Here is a 25,714-nt window from a genome sequence, read left to right as displayed (position 1 = left end):
ATATTGACTTATGTTTTATAACCAAAATAAAAAACTACGATTTCTCAATCATCATTTTTTCTTAGTATAATAGCTTAGCTTACAATTTACCCGATTTCCATCCTAATAATTTTGGTTGTTCATATTCTTTATTTCACAAGTGCAAGACATTAGGCATTCACTATGTCATTATGCTTCATATGCTTAAATAGTTGAAAGATAATTAAAATAAAAGTTGTTTTTATAAGAGTAAAATTAAATTTCATAAAGTAACAATAAACGTTTACCCCAAACCCCTTTCTGTTCCTTTATATATAGTATAGATTATTATTATTATTATTATTATTATTATTATTATTATTATTATGTAATTGCATTCTAATTGCCATGTCAGGGATCTACTCTCACAAGTGCCTTGAATAAAGTTTTCCCCTAAAGCAAATACAATAAATACATACATAATTTACATTTGTAGATTATAACTTAAAAGATTGTTCACTCCTCTATCTCACAACTGGTAAAATGCTGCATTATTTGTTCTTTTCAGCAGCAATTTATGGAAGAGAGAGAGAGAGAGAGAGAACCAGGAACTGGAATTTGCAAAAGATTAATCGCATCACCACAACCTGGAAAAGCCTTCACAGAACCAGAACCAGACAAGAAGCTAGCAAAAGCATCATCCAGCATATAGAGAACTCTGATACACCTTGCATGTTCTTCAGAGCGTGTAGCACCAAGAACCTGGAAAAATAGTAGCAGCTAACTACCCAATGTTCCAATGCTCTACATGTATACTGTATCTTAGCAAAATTAAGCTATTAGAAAAGCTATTAAATGGAAAGCCAACCTGTTATGTTAAATTAAGACAGCTTCAAGCCATAGAGAAACAACAGCGGTAGGAAAATGAAAACCCAAAGATATCTCGCTGGTGCTTTATCACTTGAAGCCGACTACAAATCAAACAATATTTTGAAGCTTGTAAGGATGAATGGTTCCAAATGCAGTCCCATGCATCAAAATCTGTGAAGAAACTTTCAATAATATTGGTTGTCTATGTAGATCGCATGACAAATGGTTATATTAGAGAGATAAGTCATACAAAGAAGCTTCGTCACCTCACTATTACCTCAAGCTTACTACCAGGAGACAATTGAATGCAGAAACATGGTTTGTCTCTTGCCATAAAAGGCTTGGTAACCATGGGGATGAGGCAACGAGTTAAAATAACTGGACTCCACTACACTATCAAGTTATTTTAGACCACATTTTTAGCAAAAACAAAATTTTCCTTGGTCAATGAATTTTTTCTCCCGACATATGACTACAAAGAATAAACAGACGATGAAGGTAGATGTTCTTATGCTTGAGAAGAATATAAAATGAAAAAAAAAAAAAAAATCAGATAACTAACCTCAAACCCACTGGACACAGTAGTTATGTCTATCATGCTGCACTCATATGCCTAAAAACAGTGATAGACTTGTTGTGTTCATCATCATCAAGGCCTTTGGACCTTTCTTTTTCAAGCTACATCAAAACAAGATCAATGAGGATCAAGAGCTACAAAGTTAAAAAAGAAAAACAGGGGGAAAAAGAGGAATAAAAGCAAGACATTTCAAACACATATACCTCAGCCTCCAACTCAGCTATTCTTCGCAATGATATTTGTTCAACACATGCGCGTCTTTTGCACTCGTCCTCGAGTAATCCTGTTATTTGATACCTTAATTCAGCCATTTCCTGTGCCAAGTCCTCGGCTTCTTCTTTTGCTTTTAGCTTTTCCTCTTTTAATTCTTCCTAGCACCATCAAAATAAACATCTCAGATATTGTCTGTCAAAATGCATGACCACTTGCACTTCTAATTATCATACTGTGGTTGACTTGATTGCTATCAAGTTCACTAATATGACAAATCACGTCCTCATGGAAGTGTAAACATACCTTAAGCCGTTCTACAAGAAGTTCATATTGATGCACTTGATGTGACATTTTGTACATCTTTTCCCTCAGTTCTGCATCTGAATCTCCTAAGACTACAAGTTTCGAAGGGAGTGGTCCCAAAATTTCTCCACAAGTTCTTCAAAACAAATACAGCAGATATAACATATTAAGTTCAAAAAACCAAAAGAGAGAAGACAAATAAATTATAATAAGATGATGAAGAGTTGGTATTCAACTAGAAAGCTAAAAACTTAAAAATAAGTGACCTAGTTGAGCATACAGAATGTGGAAGTTCAATTAGGATCAACATCCAGAAAAAGGCATGTCATTCATGAATAAGTATCGTTATTGTCTTATAATTCCAGCCAGTTATCAGGAAATTGGGTAGGAAAAGAAAATTCCCGCCACATGTATTCCAGAGAGCTTCCTGTCCCTAGTAGCAGTTTGAAACTTCCAGAATTTGACCATGAAGAATTTTATTGGGGGATAGGAAGGGGGGGGGGGGAAGAAGAAGAAATGAGAATAAGTAAAAGCAACTTTCATTTCAAAATTTTTTCACATTGTCAATTCCATAATAAGCTGATAAAGAGGTGACTTCCACAATTCAATTCTGACCAACTATTCAGAGGCATCTGGTGATGGTTTCAAGTAATTAAGACACATTCTTTACCAGATCCAGCAATCTAAATTTGGCAAGCATCAATTCACCTTGCAATGATATCACAAAACAAATTACTATCTACTAAAGCAGACATTGATGACCTACAATGTCACCCAATTTATAAGTCCTCCAGCCTCATTTAAGTTCTTACCAACTAGTGCATTATCATTTAACTATGTTGCTCGGACTCTTCACTTCACCCTGCTGTATCCATGTCCAACTCTTCATTTGGCACAAGAGTTCCCATGTCTGCAGGACTCTCATACCCGAGTCCGAGTAACATAGACATTTAACAAGCAAGACACCTCCCCGAAATGTTGGTGGCTTTTAAACTTTTGTAGGGTAAGAATGCATCAAGTGCTACCCAAACCATGAAGCTATTGTTTAAGATTTATCAACTTTATTGCAATGACCTCTCCTTAAGCTGACCCCAAATATGAACAACAATTTTTGTTAAGGAAAATTAGAAATGATGAGACTTTAATACCTACAAATGTATGCACACATATAAATGCATACTTGTTAAGTGCATATCCAGGCTGCAATATACCTAATATCTTCTCCTAATTCACTCAAGGGCAGGTCCTTGTCCACTGGAGACCCTTGAAATTGTTCTTCCACCTTTTGGCAAAACACTTTTGTGTCCATTTTGGATTTTTGGAACATTAAAGTTAGATCTTTATTTTCCTTTCCTAAGCACTGAATGGTCTTCTTTTCATCTTGGAGTTGATGCCTAAGGTCTTGAATCAAATTATTCATCCGAGCATTCTCTAGGGCTGTTTCTTCTTGTAATTTCTTAGCTTGGAAAAATTTCTGCTCCAAGGCTAATAAATCGAGCTTCATGCTCTCTATTTCGCATTGATAATCTAGTCCAGCAGATGAAATTGACTCCTCCAATTTATCTATACACAGGATTGCTTTTTGTAGCTCCACCTCTTTATTCTCCAATTCCTGCATCAAGAAGGAGTGCTCGAAGTTGGAATTTCTCAACTCCTCCCTTAACCTTATGACCTCCTCCTCTAGAATTTCCATGTTTGCAAGTTTCAACTGAAGACTGCAAACCTGCTCGTCGAGACAGACTGCCTCTGTGTTTCTTGCATTTAGTTGATCCTGCAGATAATCTGCAAGGATAGCATTGAAACAGAAGCTTTAGGAAGACCTCCAGGTTAGGTGAACGGAAGATAAACTATAGCCTGGTAATACACTTGTTGAAAACAAGGGAAGGGAAAAATACTGTACATATATCCACTTGGAATGGTCCAATGAGAAAGAGGCCACATGGAAGTTCATAGGGTAATCTACAACTAGTAGGTGTATCCTAGTAGCTGACAGAATAGAAAATCATCTCTTGCAACCTGAATGTATGTGATGTACTTAAGGCAGTTAGGGGTTTTTTAAGCGCTGCATCCCCAACAAATTCCATGGTTGAGAAGAATTAAGAAACTAAGCAATTAAACAGAAGAAAACAAGAACATTAACACACATGAGACAAAATTTCTCTGTTAGCAGAACTTCAGGTTTTCAGCAACCTCCAAGACTACCAAATAAAGTGTGGAAGTAAAGTATTAGAGGCCCATCACCAGAAAACTCATACCAAGGCAAAAACGCCGCCCAATTAAAAGTTGAAGCATTAAAGCAAGCTTCTTAATATCTGAACATTACAATGGGAGAAATATATGGCCTGTAGAAAGCATTAAAGAAGCCTGTACATTACTAAATAATCATCTTTTCTCAGAATAATTTTCTAAGGGTGGTTGATGAACATAATACTTGAGAAGATACCAGAGGCGTGCTATCATCTACATCTCTTCAGCAGACAGATTCTAGAATTTTACAAGCAATAAAAAGAACTAAGATATTGGAATCTGTGCCACAACTTCTAGAAGAGTGATTGAACAATTAAATGCATTGAAAGAGAAGTACAAATAGCACCTATTTCTTGGGAAGAATTGTTGAGCTCTCTTTCTAACTGCTCTATGCGTTTCTTGTCTTCTGTTTGGGCCTCAGACAGCGTCTTCACGTGAAGTTCCAGTCTCTGAATCAAAGGAACTTAAATAGTCAGGCCATTATTAGAAGCTGCTTGTGTCTTGCTTCATCCCAATACTGGCTATACTTGGTAGTGTAAAAACATTTTAGCAATCCAGTAGTTAGATAACTCTCGCGTTCACTTTCATCATATTCAAAAATAAAAGACAAGACAAACATTACCTCATCTAAGAGTCATTAACGACAAAATTTGACAAATATTGCAATTAATAAGCATTTCTCTGCTATAAGCAAGATAGGTGGACACTAAAAAGAATTTCCAATACATGGTACTTTTGTTGACGACCTACTTGAAAGCTAGCAAGAAAGACGTATACTCCAAGTCTTACACTCAAGTAATATTACGTACAAAAGCACTCAGAATCTAGATTTCATCACTGCTACAATCAGAAAGCTAAATGCAGCAATGTAACAATTAACAGAATTTTAAGTACTAAATCTCCAGCAGCTTTTGACTAATATAGTGCCACAGATATGAGTTAAATGATAACCTCAACCATGGAGGGTCTTACTTTTGCTTATTAGAATGCGATTGCAGACATGCTATATCCCAAAAGCAAGGAGTTTTAAAGAGATTAGAACGTGATGCATCATGTTTATGCAAATTTCTTGAATGGAGGAGTTAAGAATAAAGAAATTACTCTAATCAGTTCAAAGCTCTGAGATTGTGAATCCTTCAACTTATCCTTTTCTTCCCTCAACTGCAACGAAAACATAGAAAGCAGAAAAAATCAATGATACCAGCAGCAGAAAGATCTCCATTCAACATGACAGATCCATCATCTTATCCACAGTTAGCAGCTTACATAAGTACCAATGAGCAGAAAACATCTATACCAAGTTATAATACTAAAAATTTACAAGGCCGTATCCAATGCATAGATTCCTCTCTGGACTAAAGAAAGAAAATAGGTAACAGCTATAGGATGGAAAAGATGAAAATGTCCAAGATTGTGATGCAATCACTACCAACAGCTCAGACACAGCATTAGAAAAAGAAGTAAATTCACTTTATAGCTAGTATCTAGGTCCCACACAATTCACTAGAGTGCAAGAGCAACTGGACTCTTCTACATTTCTTCAATTTCTCTTGATGAACAAATGAATCAGATAAAACCGACCAAAAGGTTTTCATTAATGTTTTAAAACAGTAAACCAACAGTAAAATTTTCATACAAAGAGACCGGCACATGATTATAATGTTCTCTTCAATGTTTCTGAAATTAAATCATGAACTAAACACTAATGTAGAATGTTTGATACAAAACTTTTTCTTTCCAACTTAATCTTCATTCCAATTTTAAATTAAGCAGCAATTACCAAATTCTGTGCAAGATAAACGGGAAAAAGATAATAAAAACTGAAACTTTTACCTCTTTACATCGAGTCCTAAATTGGAAAAGCTCCTCAGCATCAAAGGAATTCTCACTACTACTGCTGGATTGACTAGACATCTGCAAAACATAAAACAAATACCAAAATGAACAAATTCAAAAGAATACTTGTTTCTTTAACCGAATTTATGCATATCTCACCTGCTAAAACTCCTGAAACAATTCATTGACGCAAAAACAATTGCAACAAAAAAAAAATCAGCAAACTGTGTTCTACAAAAGGTTTCTGTAAAGAAAAAAAAATAGAAAGAAAATAAAAATAAAGACTTTCTTCTTTGCTTGATACATGCATTTGTGGCCAAGGAAAAAAAAGTTGTGCAAGAAAATTCATGAAATGGATGGATTCTTGATGACCCATCATTGTTACTTTCTAAAATAATCATAAATCTTCTGCTAATTCAAGATTAAAAAAAATCAATATACTCATCGATGACGGGATGGGGAAGGGCATACCTATTGGTGCTTTGAAATTTCCCAAATGATTTTCTATCGGTATGTGAGATTGAATTTGCAGGAATTTTTAGTGAAATCCAAGAAGAATGAACCTGAATTGAATTGAAGAAGGCTGAAAAAAAGAGATTTAAAAGTTTGGGAAAGTTTTTCTACCAAAAAAAATTTTTGGGAAATTTGCTTAGCTGATTGTAGAATGAGACATCAGGTGGTCAATTAAATTGAAAAGGGGAAAGTAAAAAATTACTCAAATTTCAAAAGTAGGGACCACTAATTAGCTAAGTTTTCATGTAGTGGGCCGGGATGATCGTATTAGAATACGCATGGACTTGAGCCTGGACCTAGATTGCAAACACCGGAGGGATCATCATAGTCTGATACGGGAGTTGGACGGATGTCAGAAAACCGTTCAAGAAATTTTAAAGGCTCAGATCAACTGGAAGGAACATGAGCGGTCAAGAAGATGTCACGTCCTCTATAATAAAAATGGAGATGATCACAGCGTAATACTAGTGGGTTTGTTTGGGTAGTGTATTATTTGAAATATTATTTGGAATAATTACTGTAGCACTTTTTGTGATGTGATGTATGTGAGATAAAAAGGTGATTGAGAATATAAAAAGATATGTTAGGAAATGTGTTTATGATGCAAGCAAAATATTATTTGAGATAATTTGGATATCCAAACACTCTCAGTACTGTAAGTTACTACGTCATTTCAATAAGCGAAGCAAAAAATGAAAAATAAAAAGAACTTATTCTATAACATTTTTGTTTGCCGTTGATGAAATTCCAAAGTTCAAAATCCAAATTTGAAAAGAAAATTTTGGTGGGACTAGGATTTAAAACTAGTATTTGAATTTTGAAAGGATAGGAAGAAATTGGTGGCAGTGGATTTTCTTAGAACAAAATAGGGGGTCAAACATTCACAAACAAAAATCTATTTTATTTGAAACAGTGATGCTGCAGTTCCTTGTTACTCTCTTTTCTCACAAATTTCCCAATAGAGTTTTAAATCTCATCATCTTCCACTCACTCACAAATAAATTTTGGAGGGAAGGGGTACAAGAAATAGCTGTGGAAAATCCGCAGGAGCAATATAGGTTGATTTAACTTTAGAATGATTGAGAGAAGCATTCATCAGATGGCAAATATATGCTTAGAACTTGTAGGCGACTCATCTATTCTATAACCCGAAACATGGACGACTTTGTTGAAGGTAAATGCTGATATTATAGACAATTTGGTTATCATATTTGTAATATATAGTGAAAAATACTTTGAAAATTACAAGGGTTATGTAATTACCCATTTTTGGAGAACACGCGTAACTGCAAAAATTGTCTTTTTGTTCACAATTTCAAATACAATATTTATTGTTTGTTATTTCATAGCTACATATGCATTTGCTACAACTGTGCTCCTCAAATTATTGTTTTACTTTTTATAATATAATGGATCATTCAATTAATAATCTCTCTACACATAGATAGAGCTGTTAACGAGTCGAGTCGAGCTCGAGCATGTGATAATCGAGCTCGACTCGAACCCCTAATCGAGCCAGCTCGAGCTCGCTCGATTAGTAATTCGAGCTTCACAAACTATTCGAGATCGACTCGATATGTTCGCTAGAAAACTCGAGCTCGAGCTCGAACTCGAGTTTAAAATTGAGTCGAGCTTATCGAGCTCGAGCTCGAGTTTGTCGAGCCTGTAGAGTATCAAATACACAATAAAAATGACGCTAATACCCCTACTATTCGAGCAGTTTCGAGTTCGAACTCGAGCCTATCGAGCCTGTAGAATATCAAATATACAATGAAATTACACTAATACCCCTACTATTCGAGCCTGTCGAGCTAAAACGAGTCGAGCTATGCTCGGCTCGTCTATTAAACGAGCATCAAGTTGAACTCGAGCTCGGCTCGTTTCTCTCAATAAACGAGGCGAGTCGAGCCCTTATCGAGTCGGGTCGAGCTCGGCTCGCGAGCTACCCGATTCGATTAACAGCTCTACACATAGATTACCAAGGATATATTATGTAATGGTGATTTTAAAGTAATCTTGCTTAGTTATTTCAGAAAATTTATTATCTAGGTCAGTATAGGGAAAGTTGAATGAGTGGATGCAATAAACTCTTTGTCAGTAACTCAATGGTTAGACATATGGTTATATTATAATAAGTGTTTTGTTGTAACTTACTCATGGTTATTCAGTTTTTATATTGGGGTTAATTCCACTTTGTCCCTTCAAACTTTTGACGATTACCCACTTCAGTCCCGAAACTTCAAAATGGGATGCTTAAGTTTCTAAACTTATAAATACCTTCCACTTAAGTCCCTAAACTTATAAAATGAGACACTTAAATCTCTAAACTCTTATAAAATGGGACACTTCGACCACCAATGGCTTTTAGGATTTGTTAATAATTTTCCTTAAGTGGGAGGTATTTATAAGTTTAGGGACTTAAGTGTCCCATTTTGAAATTTAGGGACTGAAGTGGGTAATCGTCCAAAGTTTGGGGGGACAAAGTGGTATTAACCCTTTATATTGTACACATTGTTTATTATAATTTAACCATAGTTATTTAATTTTTAAACATTATTATTTTGTTGGTACACGTTATTGTCTATTTCATTCACATTAGCATACTAATGTTTGAACCACTATATGAGCTCTTTTTGCACACTCAAAGTATGATCATTTAATTTTTACACTGTACATATTGGGTATTATAGTGTACCCTTAGTTATTTTGTTTTTACACGTTGTTATTTAATTTGTAAACATTATGATTTATTTTGTACACATTCTTTATTATAGTTTACCACTGGTTATTTAATTATTACACATTTTTTTCTTATTTGTACAGACTATTATTTACTTTGTGCACACTGTACAAGTTCTCTTTGCAAACTCAAGCATAGTCATTTAGTTTTTACACTACACACATTATTATGTATCATGATTTATTCTTGGTTATTTAGTTTTTACATATTGTTATTTTGTTTGTATACATTGTTTTTTACTTTGTACATAGTGGTTATTATGGTTTACACTTTGTTATTTAGTTTTTACACATTATTACTTTGTTTATAGACATTATTGTTTACTTTATACACACCGTATAAACTCTCTTTGTTGCTCACTAATGTATGGTTGTTTAGTTTTTTACATTGTACACACTGTTTACTATGTAGTTATTTTATTTGTACACATTATGATTTATTTTGTACATGCTAGCATATAAGTTTCTAAATCATTATACAATATCTTTTTTAAGTATATAGGTGGATCAGAACACATACAATTGGTGCCTCATCCACCTCATCTATGATTCAATATAGGATATCCTACTGTGACCATTCTAACTCACAATTCCATCACCGAAGATGTTTGCCTTCCATGACAATCTCCATGCAAAGCATGAAGAAAACAATATTTATGTATTTAATTTATCAACGTTACTTTTATAATTGCATATTTGTATTAGGAGAATGTAACCAAATTTATTTGAATTGGATTGGAACTTATTAAGACTAACTTATATAGATCACGCATATAGGTGGTCAGCAGCATTTACCATTGATGCCTCATCTAATTTTCGGCACAGAATACTATGTTGTAAACATGTCAATGTACACTTTCGTATGAAAAGCTAAGAAATAGTATTCGACCGAACACAAGTTAGCAAATACTGAAAAAACCCGCCCTTCCGGGGTTGGAGCTGATGGTAGTAGTCCAGTTGGATGAGTATTATCGTCACGGTTTCGACTCCCGGCACTACTGTGGCTGGTGATGCTTGGGGCGGGTCTCTCCCAGCCCGTAATGGAATTAGTTGGATCGTACGGTAACCAGTCCACGGGCCCAAATACCCACTGTCGACAAAAAAAAAAAAAAAATACTGAAAAAATCCACAAATTAGATCCATTGAAAATGTTTGCTTCCATGACGAGCAATCTCTTTCAAGTATACAGATAGATCAAAGCCTATATCATTGGTGCCTCAACCACTTCATCTAGTCTTTCATCTAGCCTTCAGTATAAGATATCTTACTGTGATCATACCAATGTACAATTACATCATCGAAAATGTTTGCCTTCAATGACAATTCTCATGTAGAGCACAAAGAGAACGACATTTATGTATTTAATTAACCAATGTTGGTTTCATAACTACACATAGATTCGGAAAATGTAACTAATTTTATTTGAATTGAATTGGAACTTATTAAGACTAAAATATTTATCATCTTTTTATTCTCGGTAGAGTCTATGAATATCCATAGTTGACCAATATTAATTATTTTGTGTAATTCAATCAATTTCATTTGAATTAGATTAGAACTTATAGAAACTAAAATACTTGTCTTATTTCTATTCTTCGTACTAGTCTATGAATTATCCGCAGTTGACCAATATTAATTTGTTCGTGTAATTCAATCGAAATGTGATTATATTCGACAACTTGTGAATCTATACTAACAATGACTCCAACTTGTTGAATTACAAACAAAACCTGTGTATAGGACGTATAATGTTCAGGAGATCACTTATTAAACTTATTGCTGAGATTAGAACCAATTAGATATAACTTACAATCGATTGAATACAATTTACGCACATATTGACATGGTGTACCAACCCAACCGACATCACAAAACTGACCAATAGTAGTAAGAACATGTTCCAAATCGATTGTTCGTTGTTTTAAACCTACTCCATACTACCAGGATTTACAACATGTTTCAAATTGATTATATTTTGCGTGATTTGTATTACATATAGTTTCATTCTACAACGCCCTTTAGTTTGATATTCTACAAAATAGTTGTCAAACCATTGTGATAGGGATAATTTAGATAGAAAGTCATGTATAAATATGCTGTACAATGCGTAGCACTAGTGCAATAAAATAATAAGAATATTATTATGAAATTTCGGACAAAAGATGGTTAATGCAATATATCCACTGAACAACTAGAAGTCCCACATACTTTCAACTTTGCCACAAGCTGATTTTGCAACTTTGCCTGCTTCAATTTCTTCTCTTTGTTTACCACCTTTTAGATCTACTTCATTTCCTATATGCGATCCTATACATATTTTTACATGGAACCTTGCCCAATCAGTGAATTCAAAATTATAGAAACTAAAAATAATTTGTAAAGTAGTGAATACAACGTATTTTCCTAATAATAATAATAATAATTACATAGAATAAGTACATGTAAAATTTTCTTCTAATTAATCAGTTTTTTTTTTGTATAAATTACTTCCCTTTTCAAACTTTTTAACACATAAACTCATAAATCTTATATGTTAACAGCCTAAATACATACTATCTCATTATTTTCTACTCTGTCAATAATTGTGACACCACCAAACTAATTGTATATTTTATTATCAAGTTAGCATAAACTCAAAAACTTACCTAACACATTTAAATATTTATCTTATTTTTAATTACCTTTACATTAATGGTCAAAATTTCAAGTGCTAATGACACCACTTATTTTGTGTATTATGGTTTACTCTTAGTTATTTAGTTTTTACAAATTATTACTTTATTTATGCACATTGCTATTTACTTTATACACATTGATTATTATGATTTACTCACGATTATTTAATTTTTACACATTGTTACTTTATTTGTACACATTGTTATTTATTTTGTACACACCGTACAAGCTTATTTGCAAACTCACAAATAGTTATTCAATTACTAGACATATTCTGTATTTTGGTGTACCTTAGTTATATAATTTTTACACATTATTATTTTGTATATACACAGTTTAAGTACCTGTTGTTTTGCAACAACTCTAATTATCTAATAATCTTCAATTATTCGCTCTTCTAAATTACTTCTTTCACCGTAATACCTATAATTATTGCCCACACATGTGGTGTTTAGCCACCAATAATAGTTTGTTGTTTTCTTGCCCTTGAATAAAGTCATACAAATAAAAACTAATGGTTTGGGATAGTGAACAATCTCAAAATAGAGTAACATATACTTTCTATCCTTTATTTTGGCATGTAAATGGTCCAACAATTTGTCAAATTACATTTTTTTTTTTTTTTGAAAAATAACTGCAGTCATCAATCGCATGCACAAGTTCCTTACTTTTTCATTTGTCACCCCCAACAACAAAGGATGTTCTCCCTTCACTTGAATATTAATTATTTAACAATTTGCACTCAGTCACGATTTCTCTTCCTTGCAATTGCCTCTGCTTCATGCTATGGATAGATCAGATTATGTAGAATTTTCTGTGGACTAACTGGCAAGGAGACTTTCCTACTCTCATATATTTCGACAACGAAACCTACGGTTTCTCAAACTCTTACTATGGTATTGTTTTTATGGTGGTTTTAGTGTTTGTTTCTATATATTCCAGCAAAATCGTTATCTCTACTATTTAAAGCTATTGGTGTGTCTGGAGTAGGACTCAATAAAGGGGAGTTGGAGGCAAAGGGAAAGTTTGATGAGAATTTTGGTTTGATTTGATTTGTGTGTTTTAGAGTTTAGGGGGGATAAAAATTTCACTTGTGTATGCCGTTTGATAACACCGTTTAGCAGTTTCTTAAAATTTCTTTTTTTTTTTTTTTAATAATGTGATTACTAAATTAAACAACATCATTTGAAGCATTGTTCTTATCTAAAGACATGAATACATTTTTGCCCATTGATTCGTGGAAACAAATCTTAAGTGTTAACAACTCCTGGACGGTTGGCCTGGTAACTGTTCAAGCCCGGTATCCATCATATTTTTTTATTTTTTATTTTGTATTTTATTAGTTTTATCAATAGTAAAATATGGGTATAACATGAGTTATTATGCGTATCCATATTATACTGATTTTTTTATATGTATGTTAAAAATATTTGGTATAAAATATAATTTTTGACAAAATTATGTATATAAATATATACATGAATGGTACAAATATATTTAAAAGTTTTAGAATTAAAATATTGATAAAATTACTCTAATTCTCAATTACTATGCTACATTTATATTAATTTTAACTCTTTCTTGTATATTGAGACATTATGTTTATTAAAATTTTATCACATTATCGTTTTCATATGAATTAATCTTTAAAAATATATGATGTATATTGTTGTTATTTTCATTTTTTGACTCAGAAGGTAATGCTATTATCTTACTCAAATTTTAAGGTCTCCTAAAATGTCATTAGCTTTTTTATGTATTTTATATGGGTAGTTGAAAAGTACAAATATTTTCAAAATATTTTTTAATTGTACAAAATGAGGAACTTTTTGAATTACATAGATACGTATATTATATGAGTATTTACTAACTAAGATTGTATCTTGAACTACGCACAACCTAGGTAGGATTAATATGTTTTATGTCCATATTGTACCACTTAAATATCCAATAAATTCTACTTTCCTTTTAATTTTTATAAACTCTTTTTTATTAATTTATAATTCTCCTACTTTTCTTTATATTTTCATATCCTTTTTAACTTTGTAAATTTTCTTTTTGTACTTCTCTTTATTCATCTTGCATGCAACAAAAATTTTAAACAAACATTTGTATCTAAGTTTATTCATGGTGATATTTTGTCCCGTTGGACCCAAAAGATTCACATAGATGTTGATTTAATAGGCTAATTTAAAAGACATTATGCTAGAAAATAGAAAGGAGAAGAGCAGTTAGATTTGGATGTCATTTGGGTTTTGGTAAACCCAAGTTTGACTCACGAAAAAACTTGAACATTCGATTTTTTAGGCTTTAGACTCACATTTGGGCCTAATACTCAACTCATAAATATATTGGGATTTCGAACCTATTTTGTGCTTACCCAAATCTCACAATTGATACATAGTCATTTATCTATTATAAAATATTTTTATAAAGTTAGATGCTAATTATAAATTAAACTCACTGTGATATATAATTATCAAATTACACACATTAATTTATACAACTAATGAAATATTGATATAAATTTATTTGGGCTAGGCTTCAATCATGTTGAGCGCAGTGAAACTCAGACTTGGCCGATAATTAAATCAATCTCAAACATGTCCAACCTTAACTAGACCCAATATTACACAAGAGTCGGTCCCATGATTTTCAAGTCAAATCTGGAGAAGTAGTCTCTTTTTTTTTTTTCCTTTTTTTGGTAAAATAGAAAGTAACTTAATTTTTAAATAATAAACTCTTAGATGTTTGGAATTGTTTTTGGGATTTGAAATGTGAAAATAATAAAAAAAATTTCAGCTAAAGAAAGAAAATAAGAGGAAAGGTAGATCTCGTCATTGCCTAATAAATTCACATTCTAGCAGGAAATCATATTCCGCGAGTAAGAAAACTCCTCCCAAACTTATAAAAATTCAATCACTCTTCTTGGGGTTTTTAAGGAATGTAAAAATTTCATGAATACTTCTTGCGAACTGCAACTTGTATTAAAACTTTGATGTTTTATGATATTGATCAATCTTCAGTTGACAATACAAATACAAATGTATTTCTGTTAGAAATGAGATTTGTGTCAAAATCAATATCTATGAGGTTGAGAACATGATTCACTAAATCTAAGTCATGTCTATCATAATAATTTAAGATTGGAGCAACCAATTAAAGCTGTCGAACCCTTTAAAAGCAGATGGAACTCGTGATTTCTACCATAAAGTGTTTAGAATTCTTAATTGGAACGGTTTCTTCTCCAAGCATCATGCACAATTATTATAGACATTATATAAATTAAGCTAATTTTACTATTTTTCTCCTCATCTAGAAGTAAATCATAACCCGTGTCTTCCTAATCCCACTTATTTAGGAAAAATTGTATTTGTGGGTCCTTTTCAACCACTTGTACTGCAGTAAATTGAAGCATGGCATAATTTTGAAAGAATATCATAAGAGGCAGAAAGATTGGAGTCCTCTTTGTAACTACCATTGGCCGGGTAGTGATTCCTCTCTTTTCTACCAGTTCAAATAAGTCCCACAAGAAGAGAAGAATATTATAGAAGTAAATAAGTTTTTTTGGTTGCACTCCAAGTTCTTGAAGAAGATATCTATTCTAGTATGTGTTTGGTGAAACATATTAACTGTTTAGTGACTGACGAGGCTTATTGTGCGAAAGGCAACTCTTGCTATTATTGTTGCGGTTCGATAGAAGGGTTAAAATGGAAGGAGACAAAGACTCCTTTATATGATGTGAATTTTTGGAGACAGACAGAATTTCCAGAAAGAGCGCAATCATCAATGTCCACTAATGGTGATAATCAAAAGTTAGATTTGACCTTCATTCATCAGGCACCCAACTTTTTGGAAGAAGATGACAATGACCATTTAATCTCTTGTTACAATCGCATGAATAATATATTCTCGTTGGTAGGCCAATGTCATATTCCATCCTTACTCCACGAGGACAAGCAAAATCACAACGAAAAAGTGGTTGTCATTAAAGAAATGAAAAGCCACAAATTACATGGTTCAACAAGTTAATTACTGACTTGGCTATCAAAACAAGAGTGCCGACGATAATTAAAAAGTTGTTCATCCTTGCTTGCTTTATTGAGTTTGTCATAAAATTTATAACTCTACCAGTAAATATCAATAAGCAAGGCCTACGTAGGTGATAGGTCTTGTGTTCTTTTGATGGTGGATAATGAAACTCATAAATTGATTATGTTAAAGGGGGTTATGCTATCAAAATGGATGAAATCTCCACAAAGGGGAATGAGATTCATAAGGATGTGCATCTATTTTTGAATATAATTGAAGAATTCCTTATCTAAATTGAATGTTTGAATGCATCACAAATTACTAAGTTCTTCAGATACATCAAAGCTAGAATGGGATTACACAACTTTGTCAACTTTAGAATCCCTATCACACATCCTATCTTTTGGAATGCATTAAAAAATGTTAATTTGGTGATTTACTATTGGAAACATATCACACATCCTATTTTTGTAATTTGATCTCTTTTATTGAATAATTTATACTTGTTCACCCATTCTTCATCCGTAACTCCGTAACTTAATTCATTTGTGTCACCAACAAAATTCTTTAAAAATACAAAATCATAGTTTCCATCACCAAAATGTTCAACATTATATACTTTTGTGTTGATTGGTTTATCTTGATAACAGTATCAACTTTAGTAGTGTTATTATCTTCAATTAATGTATGTACTCAACAATTGATATCAACCAAATCAATAATTTGATTTTTCTCTTTAAAAAAAATTATCATCCCTAACAAAATTATTAATTCTAGCCACACCATTATCTTGAATTAGTTCATTAATTTCACCAATAATTTCACTTTTTTTTTATTAACTACTTGCAAAAAGAAATTTTAAACTACAAAATTTTCATTTTCGAGTGCACTCACAATTTTTGGAATATCTTCATTCTTTGGTTTGTCAAAAATAGTTTTTCTTCTTTCCCATCATAAATTTCTTCTTCATTAATAAAATAATCATAATCAAATGCACCAAATAATATATGCAATGCAAAATCATCAATTGATTCAAATTCTTCATAAATTATTTCACCCTTTATGTACTTGTCATTATCAAAATATACTTTTCTTGTATTACCAAATTTTAGAACATAATCATATGAGGATTTATATCTACCTTCAAAGATATCTTGTCAAAATATATGACACACATGAGAATGATGAATAAATTTCTTGAAAAGCATCTCAAGCATTAACTTTCTCATAATTTGAAAAAACAATCTTACAATGGATAATCACTAATGTATATGGCTTGACCAATATTTTATTTAAATTGTAATCACTTCAAAATTTTTACCATTAACGAAATCTCTAAACAATGGATAAATAGGATAAAAAACTTACCTGTTTGACAAAAAATTTTCATCAATCATCTTTCCTTTGGTTAACTTCTTGAACTCCATGAGTTGTACCAATTCAAGTTCAACAAAAAATTTAACTTTGTCTGATTGTTCTTGCCTATTCCAATCTTCAAACAAACAATTAATGTATTATTAATTTTTTTCAGTTTGTATACCAATTAGAAATAATTTTGTGCCTTAGTTAGTAGCAATAATTTTTTTTATTTTATGCCTTAATTTTGAGAACAATCCCAAATTCTAAAGTCTAAAACCATTTATTAGTACCAAAAAAACACAATTGAAGCAATTTTAGCACATTATAAATATGTGGGAAGAGGAAAATAAATAAATTCATACCATGTACTCAAAAATATCTATTAATTTAAAAACTCAAACAATAACTGCACTTGGCAATAACCTTTCACTTATAATAATTCACAAATCTTACAAGACTCTTAATTCGAGTAGTCTCTCTTCAAGAATTAGTATGACAGGATCATTGCTATATATAGACTTGAGATAACTAACTAAACAAATTCTAACTAGAGGGTCCCAATAACAAATAGGAAGTTGACTGATTAAATGAATTTGGCTCAAAATGGAACCAAAGTACTATGACACAACTAGCCAAAAAAATCTAACGAAACTAACTAGTGTAATAATACTTTAATAATTATGTAATTAACTAAAAATAGATTAATTTAAATTTCATTAGCGTTGATTAAATAGTTGTGTATAGTTGAGGTAAGTAACAATTAAGGTAATCAAAATTACAATGAATGAAATTGAAATCAATGATCCGATTAAGGTGAAGTGGACATTAAATTTTTCACTAATAGCAAAACGTACATTGAATATGACCCAAATAGAATAAACTTAAAAATAAAAAATACTATTGATATAGGTTACAAGTGAAAAGAAATATTGTAATTGAAAAAACACTGGTGCATTGTGTCAATATTAGTTTGATATCGATATTGAAGACTTAGGTTAATCAACCCTTGATTTTGATGATTAACAACCCAAAATCATGATTTGAACTAATATTTTTAGTAAGAATTTTGTTAGAACCGATACTCAAACATTTTGAAAAAGAAAGGATGAAGAATAAGAAGAAATAAAGTTTTTTGCTGAGTATTGGACGAAGTTTTGAATACACATCGGGCAGATCGGATGCCCAAAGTACTTCAAAAACAACTCAAGTGAATTTCGGATGCAGTTTTGGACACTAGATAGAAGGATTAAATGTTGAATGAGTGAAGAAAATACTAACTTTGATGATTGGATGCACATCATAGCTACTAGACGTCCAATAAGCTATCTAAACTCTCTGTGAACACTTTATTTCTATTAGATACATTTTTGGACGTTACGTTGGATGTCTGAAACTCCCAATGAAGACCTTTGGATGCAAGGTCGAATGCAGAACCAAACTATAGGACGTTCGATAGGTCCAACGGCTAGTTTTTAATAGGAAGTCTTTTTAACTATTGGAGAAACTTTTGGGACAAAATTTCGTTACCTTTAAATACCCCTAAGTCTAAAGAAAAGGAAAACTTTTGCCTGCAAGACTACAAGTTTGGTAATAGTGATTTTGAGGAAAAATACTCATGTGTGGGTGTACTTGTAATTTTGGTGAGATTGAAAAGTGTGGTAGTTCTTAATTGGTTGGGGCATTCAATTGTAACATAGTGAGAGTTAATTTAAGTGAAGTTATAAAACTTTTTGACTCAACTAAAGGGTGTTTTGAATAAGCAAGGAGTGAGTCTTCTTATTTATAATGTGGTTTACTACGTCATCAATTGATGAAATTACTAGTGGAAGAATCAATTTCAAATATGGAATAAGTTTGGAAGTTTGTTTGGTTTGAAACTTTTGTTTACCTTCTATTGCTATCTTTTTTACTTGTTTGTATAGTTAAATTGCCTTATTGTTATTGCTATTTGGTTTGTTTAGATGTGTGTTAATTTAGGTAAATTGGATAGATAAAATTGGATGTAAATATGTAAATATTTGCTTGATTGTTGAACTGCCTAATTCATCCCCCTCTTAGATTACTTTGGATTTTACAAATATATAATAAATTTTTAGATGAATAATACAATTGGGTGGAGATGAAATTGTAATTTATTAAAAAAATAGGCTTCATGTTTCAATTTTATTATTATATGAATGATGGGTGTGGTCATTATGTGTATGCATGAATGATGGTACACATAGTATAAATTATACTTTATAGTAGGAAACTAAAAAGTGATTAGTGAGCATGCTATCAATTATGGATATTTATAGTATGTCTGGACTTGTGATTCATAGTGCAATTTGTTATATTTTGTAACTCTATTAAATCTAATAAATTTTCAAATTAGATATATTTGTGACATGTTTTATGTATTCCTACCATTAGTGTAGCATTTTTTGTCAACCAAATTGTTCTAAATGATTTTCAACTAATTTATTAATAATATTGACTTCTATTTAAAAATATATATAGGTTGATCTGAAAGAACACATAGCATATTTTTTGTACATATAGCAATTCAAATGATAATAGTATAGAAAATCATTAATCAGTAAACATGTTTGTTTAAATAAGCAATTCAATAAAAAGTATGTGAGATTATTGATATATTAAAATATGGCATCACAATATATCATTTAAAATTAATTAAATGTTAAGTTGATACAATAACTACAAGGATCAAAATATAGTATCACAAAAAATAATTGTGATGTATAATATATCAATTAATCTTACAAACAATAACAATATATACACTAGCAGGTATTGATGCATGTTATATGTGTAAAATTTAGAGTTAAAATTGAAATTAATATGATGTGGCATAAATTTACACTTGATAGTGTATACATTATTAGTGTTAGAAAGATTAATCTAAAAATTTACTCAATAATAAGTTTGTATACATAATCTATATGTTACACAAATTGCATAGATCAATGTGCTATTGGTTGAAAGTTCTTCACTATTGCACGGACTTCAACAGTGTTAAGAGGAACTTAGGGGGTGGTTGTTGGTACAGGTAGACTTGGAAAGTCTAGTTTGCTTGCTTACATCAGGAATGGTAGTCAAGTGGCCACTCTGCAACACACTCAAAAGGATATTGGCACTGTTAATCTTCTTTTCGGCTTCGATTGAGCATATATTTAGGGAGAGTAATTCCTCGGCTAATATGCTGGCAAATTTGCGGCTTCCTCGGAGTTTTTTTGTACTTCATACAACCAACTTCCTGGGAGGATTCGGGTTTTTTTGAATCTAGATTGTCGAGAGTTCTGCTCAATACGTATGCAAGTTGTTAAGGATGTGACGATCCCACTTCCCCCTAAGGCGAACTAGAGGGTTGGCGGGCCGTCTGCCTAGCTCTCGCCAGGACTCACGCAAGCAAGCTAGCAAAAATCCTTCCGAAGTATAATTTAATCTATTACAACATCGTTTCCCTCCAAATAGGCCGGTTTCTAGAATCACATTAACTTCAGAAATAACAGTGCCTTAAGATAGCCAACGTCGATTCTTAAAATACCTTCCCGATTACAACCCAAGAAACAAAACATACAATTCAAATACATCCTTACAAGCCAAGTAACAAATTCATACAAGCCACATACAAATCCAGGGTTTACACTTTTCCCACTTCAAGTGGCAACCCAAGGCAAAACTACATTGTTTAACTCGAATTACAATCCTAAAAGTAAACAATCTAGTACTACTTCCGAGCACCCTTGGTCTCAAACCCTGTAAAAGAAAACCACAACGTGGGATGAGCTACACAGCCCAATGAGGTTCCAAGACACTCTAACAGTTCAAACAAATCAAGAAAGTTGTGCATGTCATATGCATGGTTCGAGATTACACAATGGCAGGTTATCATGAGGTGATAATCATTACTCGGGTAATTGCTACTTTGAAAACACATGTAGTAGTAGTACTTTTGCTGGTAACTTTACTATGAGTACAACTCATAAATTATCTAAAATCACTAACGTATTTTTGGAATGAATGACCATATAAATATATTTTCATGAATTTTTAGTCAAACAAATAGTGGCTCGTCTGACTAGAAGAACATTACAAGGATTGCTTCATCTCAGAGATTAATGTTCATGAAGAGTCTTACCCGAGAAATGTCAACTAGGAGAGCAATAACATTATTAATAGTAAAGCAAGCACAAAAGGATACGGTACTCGGTCCACTTCCCGTCCTTATAACTCCGATCAGTAACTCCTTCGGTTGACTGGCCATCACCTTATCCCTCCAGTGGTAGTACTCGAGTATACCGAAACGGTTGTCCAGGGTTCCAACCTTCCCGACCGAGCCCAATCCTGGCTCGAGTAGGTCAGTAACCTAGGCAGGGCCCAAGTTCAGCTTATAGCTTACAACATGCACAGGTAACCAAGTAATTCGACAAAAAGTAAGATTCATCATTTGAATAGGTCGAGTGAGGTAAAGTACACACTCGCCTAACAATGATGGACAACTTCATATAACATGTGATTCATGATAATCAAGTAACCAAGTAGATACTTAGCACGTAAGCAATACAAGTTGATTTCATTGAAGCATGTAATTCACGGATATCGAATAGTCATGTAGATTGGAAATCATATGAGAGTCGAGGAGATTCACTCCAACGACTTTATGTCCAACACTTGGCAAGCGCAAGCAACTAGTCGAGGGATTCACCCAACGACGTCACAACACCTGAGGTATTCACGAAAACATTTCACATAAATCACCACTCGAAAGGTTAGTGTGATAAAGTACACACTGCTCACTTCGATGGATCAGAAATCATTTTTCCAATTATCACATATCAAGTCACGAAAACACTTTAACCAAGTAGGCTAGGCAAGCAATCTAGCAAGCTAGGCATGTATCGAATTCATAGTCGATATGCACTGCAGGTATACATTATTTATATAGGCATGAGTATTGTCAATACTTAACACATAGTACTTAGCACTTAATAATCATGAATAAGCGTGTCCTAGATTTATTCAATTACGTATTCCTATATGGAACACTCACCTAGTCAAACAAGCGCGATAGGTCTCAAACAAGCGTTTTAGGCATCCGCTCCGAGTTCCTCTTGGAGATCTCCTCGATTACCTGAGCAAACAATAATTCAAGTACCACTCAATATCGCTACGAATTCTCTAGTTTTCGATGAAGATTGTACGCTAGTGCAATCTAAGAAATTAACGCGGAGACGAGCCTAAGAATTCGTGTAACTCGAGGTTCAAAAGTGGGGTTTTAAAACACAAGACAAATCTGATTTCCATCTCTGGATTCAAATGTAAAACAATCAAATGATATTGAAAGAAGTGAAGAGTTCGAAACCCCCTTAGTTTCCTTTAAGTTAGAAAATTCCAGATTTAACAAGTAATTTTTGAAAAATCATATCTTACTCTCTGCAAGCCCAAAATTGGAAAGCTTGATACTATTGAAAACCTCTTTGAAAGTACTAAAAGTTCTTATAATACACTTTTCTAAGATTGCACATGGAAAACATTCAAAAATAAGCTCAAAGTCTCTGTTTTGGTTCATAAGGCAGATTTAAGTTGATTTTTGGCCAACTTTGAAAATTCGGCAAAATTCACTTGATTGGAACTAGCTTTTGAAATTTGGTACTATTTTAGAGTTACAATCCAAGTTTATAGTAAAACAAGCGCAATGAGAAATGGAGTTTTGAGTACTATGATATGGCAACTCAAAGTTACCAGAATTTTAAGGCAAAGCTGCCTTGTATATGAAAATTTCCTTTTCCAAACTTTTGACCAAGGGAAAATCCTCTAAACATGGTTCATTTGTTTAGGCGCAATCTAAAGAACATTCATGGTACCTTTGGTGGGTGTCTAACTCCAAGAAATTTAATTATCAAGTCTATACCAAGCCTTGCATCAAATCTGTCTAAAAACCAGGGTTTTCAAGAGCAGGGCAGGTTCCGTATTTTGATCACAAGTCACTCCAATTAACTCGGAATTGGGCATGGTTGAAGGCGTTGGAAAAAAAAATTCATAAAGCTATAATTTCACAGAAGAAATCATTTTGAAATTAGGCGCGCAACTAGCTCGAATTCGAGCCACAAGTTGCAGCCTCAGCATTTTGTTCTTGTAAAATAGAGAAACAGAACAGCCGACTTAAAATGGTTGGTTCGGCTCACGTACATGGAACCAGAATGTGCATTTTATACCGTCGGAAAGTTTGGAATGTTTAGTTTCAAATGCCGCTGACGGCACTCGATTTCGACATCGGAGCTCAAAATTATGGCCGAAATACGAAAGCTGGTCAGAGCATTTCGGAAATAGTTCCAGATTTACTAGCTTTGTGAAATCAATTTATTTGACCAACCAAACCTCAATATTTTTCAATGAAACTTATACACCATATATTCAACATATCAACGTGATATACAAGTCATGAAACCCTCAAAATTTTGCAAAAAAGGGTGCGATTAAAACAGGGCAAATCTGAACATTTTTGAACTATGCATCTCTTGGAGTCCAGACTAGCTAGGTATCATTAATCTACCTATTTAAACACTAACTAGCATTATATCCATCATCAATCCAAGGGTGGGAGTTCATAGAGCCCACCATCAAAATTTTCCGACATGAAATAAAGCAAATAGCATGTGATTTTGGCAAATAATTCCACCACAATAAATCTGTCCTCGGCTAAACAGAATTTCCAGCAGCTAATTGGTCATAAATCCAACTTTTTACTCGGCTAAAACATGATATTAAGTACTCAATTTCGGCATGCAATTTCTTAACTAGCCAATTAACATTTCCAGTTCAAAATTAGATTCAAACAACAGTTATAATCATCCCAAAAATTCCAGAATTTGTTCACCTATTCTCGGCTAGATTGCATGCAACAGATTCCTTGTTTCCTTTTCTTTTTCTTACTTAACCGAGCTAAAGAACGGCATGCAAAGCTTAAACACTTAATTCTTAGTTAGTTAATCGCAATTACAAGCTCAGATTACTTCAATTAAGCAAGATCAAGTATGCATTTCTGATTCAAGCTCACGGCAATATCCATTTCCATCAAACCAGATTTTCCTCATGCTTTGATTTCATCGACCAAACGCACAAACTCAACATGCAAGCTTTTAAACAGCTTCTTCTACCAGTAATTAGTTAATCTAAGTCTCGAATTTACCTCAGCTAGAAGGTCAGTTCATGCAACAAGAAAAGCTGAAATTTCTCTCCTCTCGGCTAAGCTCACGCACGCGATGGTTGCAGCTGTGGTGTTGCGGTTGGAAGATGATGGCAGCTGGTTGGGGTGAAGGTGCAGATTGAAACGGTCAGCTCGCGGTTGGGAGGAGGAAGGTGATGCAGCTCTCGCAGTTCCCTCACAATCACTCGCGGACAGTTTGAGAAGGCAGGTTGCGTAGCTTCCTTTCTTGTTCAAGCTTCTGATCAGAAGGAAAAGGAAAAGCTCGGCTTTCTCTCTTGGCTATGATCACGAGGTAAGGGATAATGGTGTGGGACAATTGTGGTTGTGATTAAGGCTGAGGTAGTGGGGATAAGCGAACCGTGGAAGAGCTGGAGTGTTTGGAGTGGAGAATGAAATGGTAGTGCTGGAATTTTCTTAATTCTCGGCTGGTACTCACTTTTTAAGAAGGTAAGAGAGGTTTCTAGTTTTTCCTTCTTGTTGTCTTTCAGTTTGTAATAAACAGAGGTAGTGAATGTATTGTAGTTGTTTCTTTTCCTAAGTTTCTCTCGGTTTCAAGACAAATGGAATAGAGTTGGTTGCATGGTTATTTATTCAAGTATTGAGACTTTAATGGTCTTTTAACATTAAAGTATTTATTTGCTAAGGGGTTGGAATCTTATCATCTTCAAGTATTGTCTCAAACTTTAGTTTATTCTAATTTACATACCCCTATAAGAGTTTTTCTCACACCATCCTAGGTATTACCAGTTTACTTGTTAACGAAAAAATTAATTAAACCTGTATTTTAATAAATAAAAGAAAATGGAACATGTATTAAATTTTAAATAAGGAATAAAATTGTCAAGCTCTCACTCAAAATTCTTACTGTTATTCTTAGTTAAATCAGGATATTTCTAAATTCTCAATTTTTATGAAAATTCAATTAGGCTGTTAATTTAACCACTTATTCGTTATATGTAATTTCTCGAATCGATTATTTACTCCAATCGCGTATTTACTATTTTCACTTAACGAGCTTATAGAAATTAAATTTCGAAACGAATCGCTTTAAAAATATAACTAAACTATGGATACGTTTAATTAGACCTAAAAAGCTTAGAAAATAATACTCGAAGAAATCGGGTGAGTAAATACTTATTTTAGCCAGTAAAAAAAATAAAATAAGCAAAATTTTCGGGTCC

At 32.9% G+C, this 25,714-nt stretch overlaps 1 protein-coding gene and 1 long non-coding RNA gene across 4 annotated transcripts; both read right to left on the bottom strand.

The window, feature by feature from the left end:
* Nucleotides 1-390: 390 nt before the first annotated feature.
* LOC113738579 (uncharacterized) lies at nt 391-6,831 on the bottom strand. 3 transcript variants are annotated; one of them, XM_027265823.2, is made up of 10 exons: nt 6,476-6,831; nt 6,002-6,082; nt 5,270-5,329; nt 4,515-4,617; nt 3,133-3,703; nt 1,922-2,057; nt 1,609-1,776; nt 1,391-1,506; nt 827-999; nt 391-720 (listed from the first exon to the last, which is right to left on the bottom strand). In XM_027265823.2, the coding sequence occupies exons 2-8, from the start codon at nt 6,080-6,082 to the stop codon at nt 1,423-1,425; spliced, it is 1,203 nt and encodes a 400-aa protein (XP_027121624.1). In that variant the 5' UTR covers nt 6,476-6,831; the 3' UTR covers nt 391-720; nt 827-999; nt 1,391-1,422. The 3 variants fall into 3 exon arrangements, with proteins under 3 accessions (XP_027121624.1, XP_027121622.1, XP_071902344.1); XM_027265821.2 differs by having other exon boundaries at nt 827-929; nt 6,476-6,830; XM_072046243.1 differs by lacking the exon at nt 6,476-6,831 and adding an exon at nt 6,164-6,455 and having other exon boundaries at nt 827-929.
* A 13,951-nt stretch (nt 6,832-20,782) lies between these two features.
* On the bottom strand, nt 20,783-24,998 carry LOC140005358 (uncharacterized). The gene is made up of 3 exons (XR_011813184.1): nt 24,516-24,998; nt 22,377-22,457; nt 20,783-21,082 (listed from the first exon to the last, which is right to left on the bottom strand). It is a non-coding gene; the product is annotated as an uncharacterized lncRNA (long non-coding RNA).
* Nucleotides 24,999-25,714: the final 716 nt, after the last annotated feature.

This window comes from Coffea arabica, chromosome 4c (assembly GCF_036785885.1).
Source record: "Coffea arabica cultivar ET-39 chromosome 4c, Coffea Arabica ET-39 HiFi, whole genome shotgun sequence".
NCBI classification, from domain to species: Eukaryota; Viridiplantae; Streptophyta; class Magnoliopsida; order Gentianales; family Rubiaceae; genus Coffea; species Coffea arabica.
Note: the sequence above shows the minus strand (reverse complement) of the source record. Positions and strands in the feature narration are given on the sequence as shown.

What these genes read in the sequence shown, in the direction of transcription:
- LOC113738579 (XM_027265823.2), bottom strand. Translation starts at nt 6,082, where the DNA reads ATGTCTAGTCAATCCAGCAGTAGTAGTGAGAATTCCTTTGATGCTGAG. An exon ending in AGAGCTTTGAACTGATTAGA is followed by an intron (nt 4,618 to 5,269) that starts GTAATTTCTTTA and finishes CCTTTGATTCAG; the next exon opens with AGACTGGAACTTCACGTGAA. An exon ending in TTCTTGTAGAACGGCTTAAG is followed by an intron (nt 1,777 to 1,921) that starts GTATGTTTACAC and finishes TGATGGTGCTAG; the next exon opens with GAAGAATTAAAAGAGGAAAA.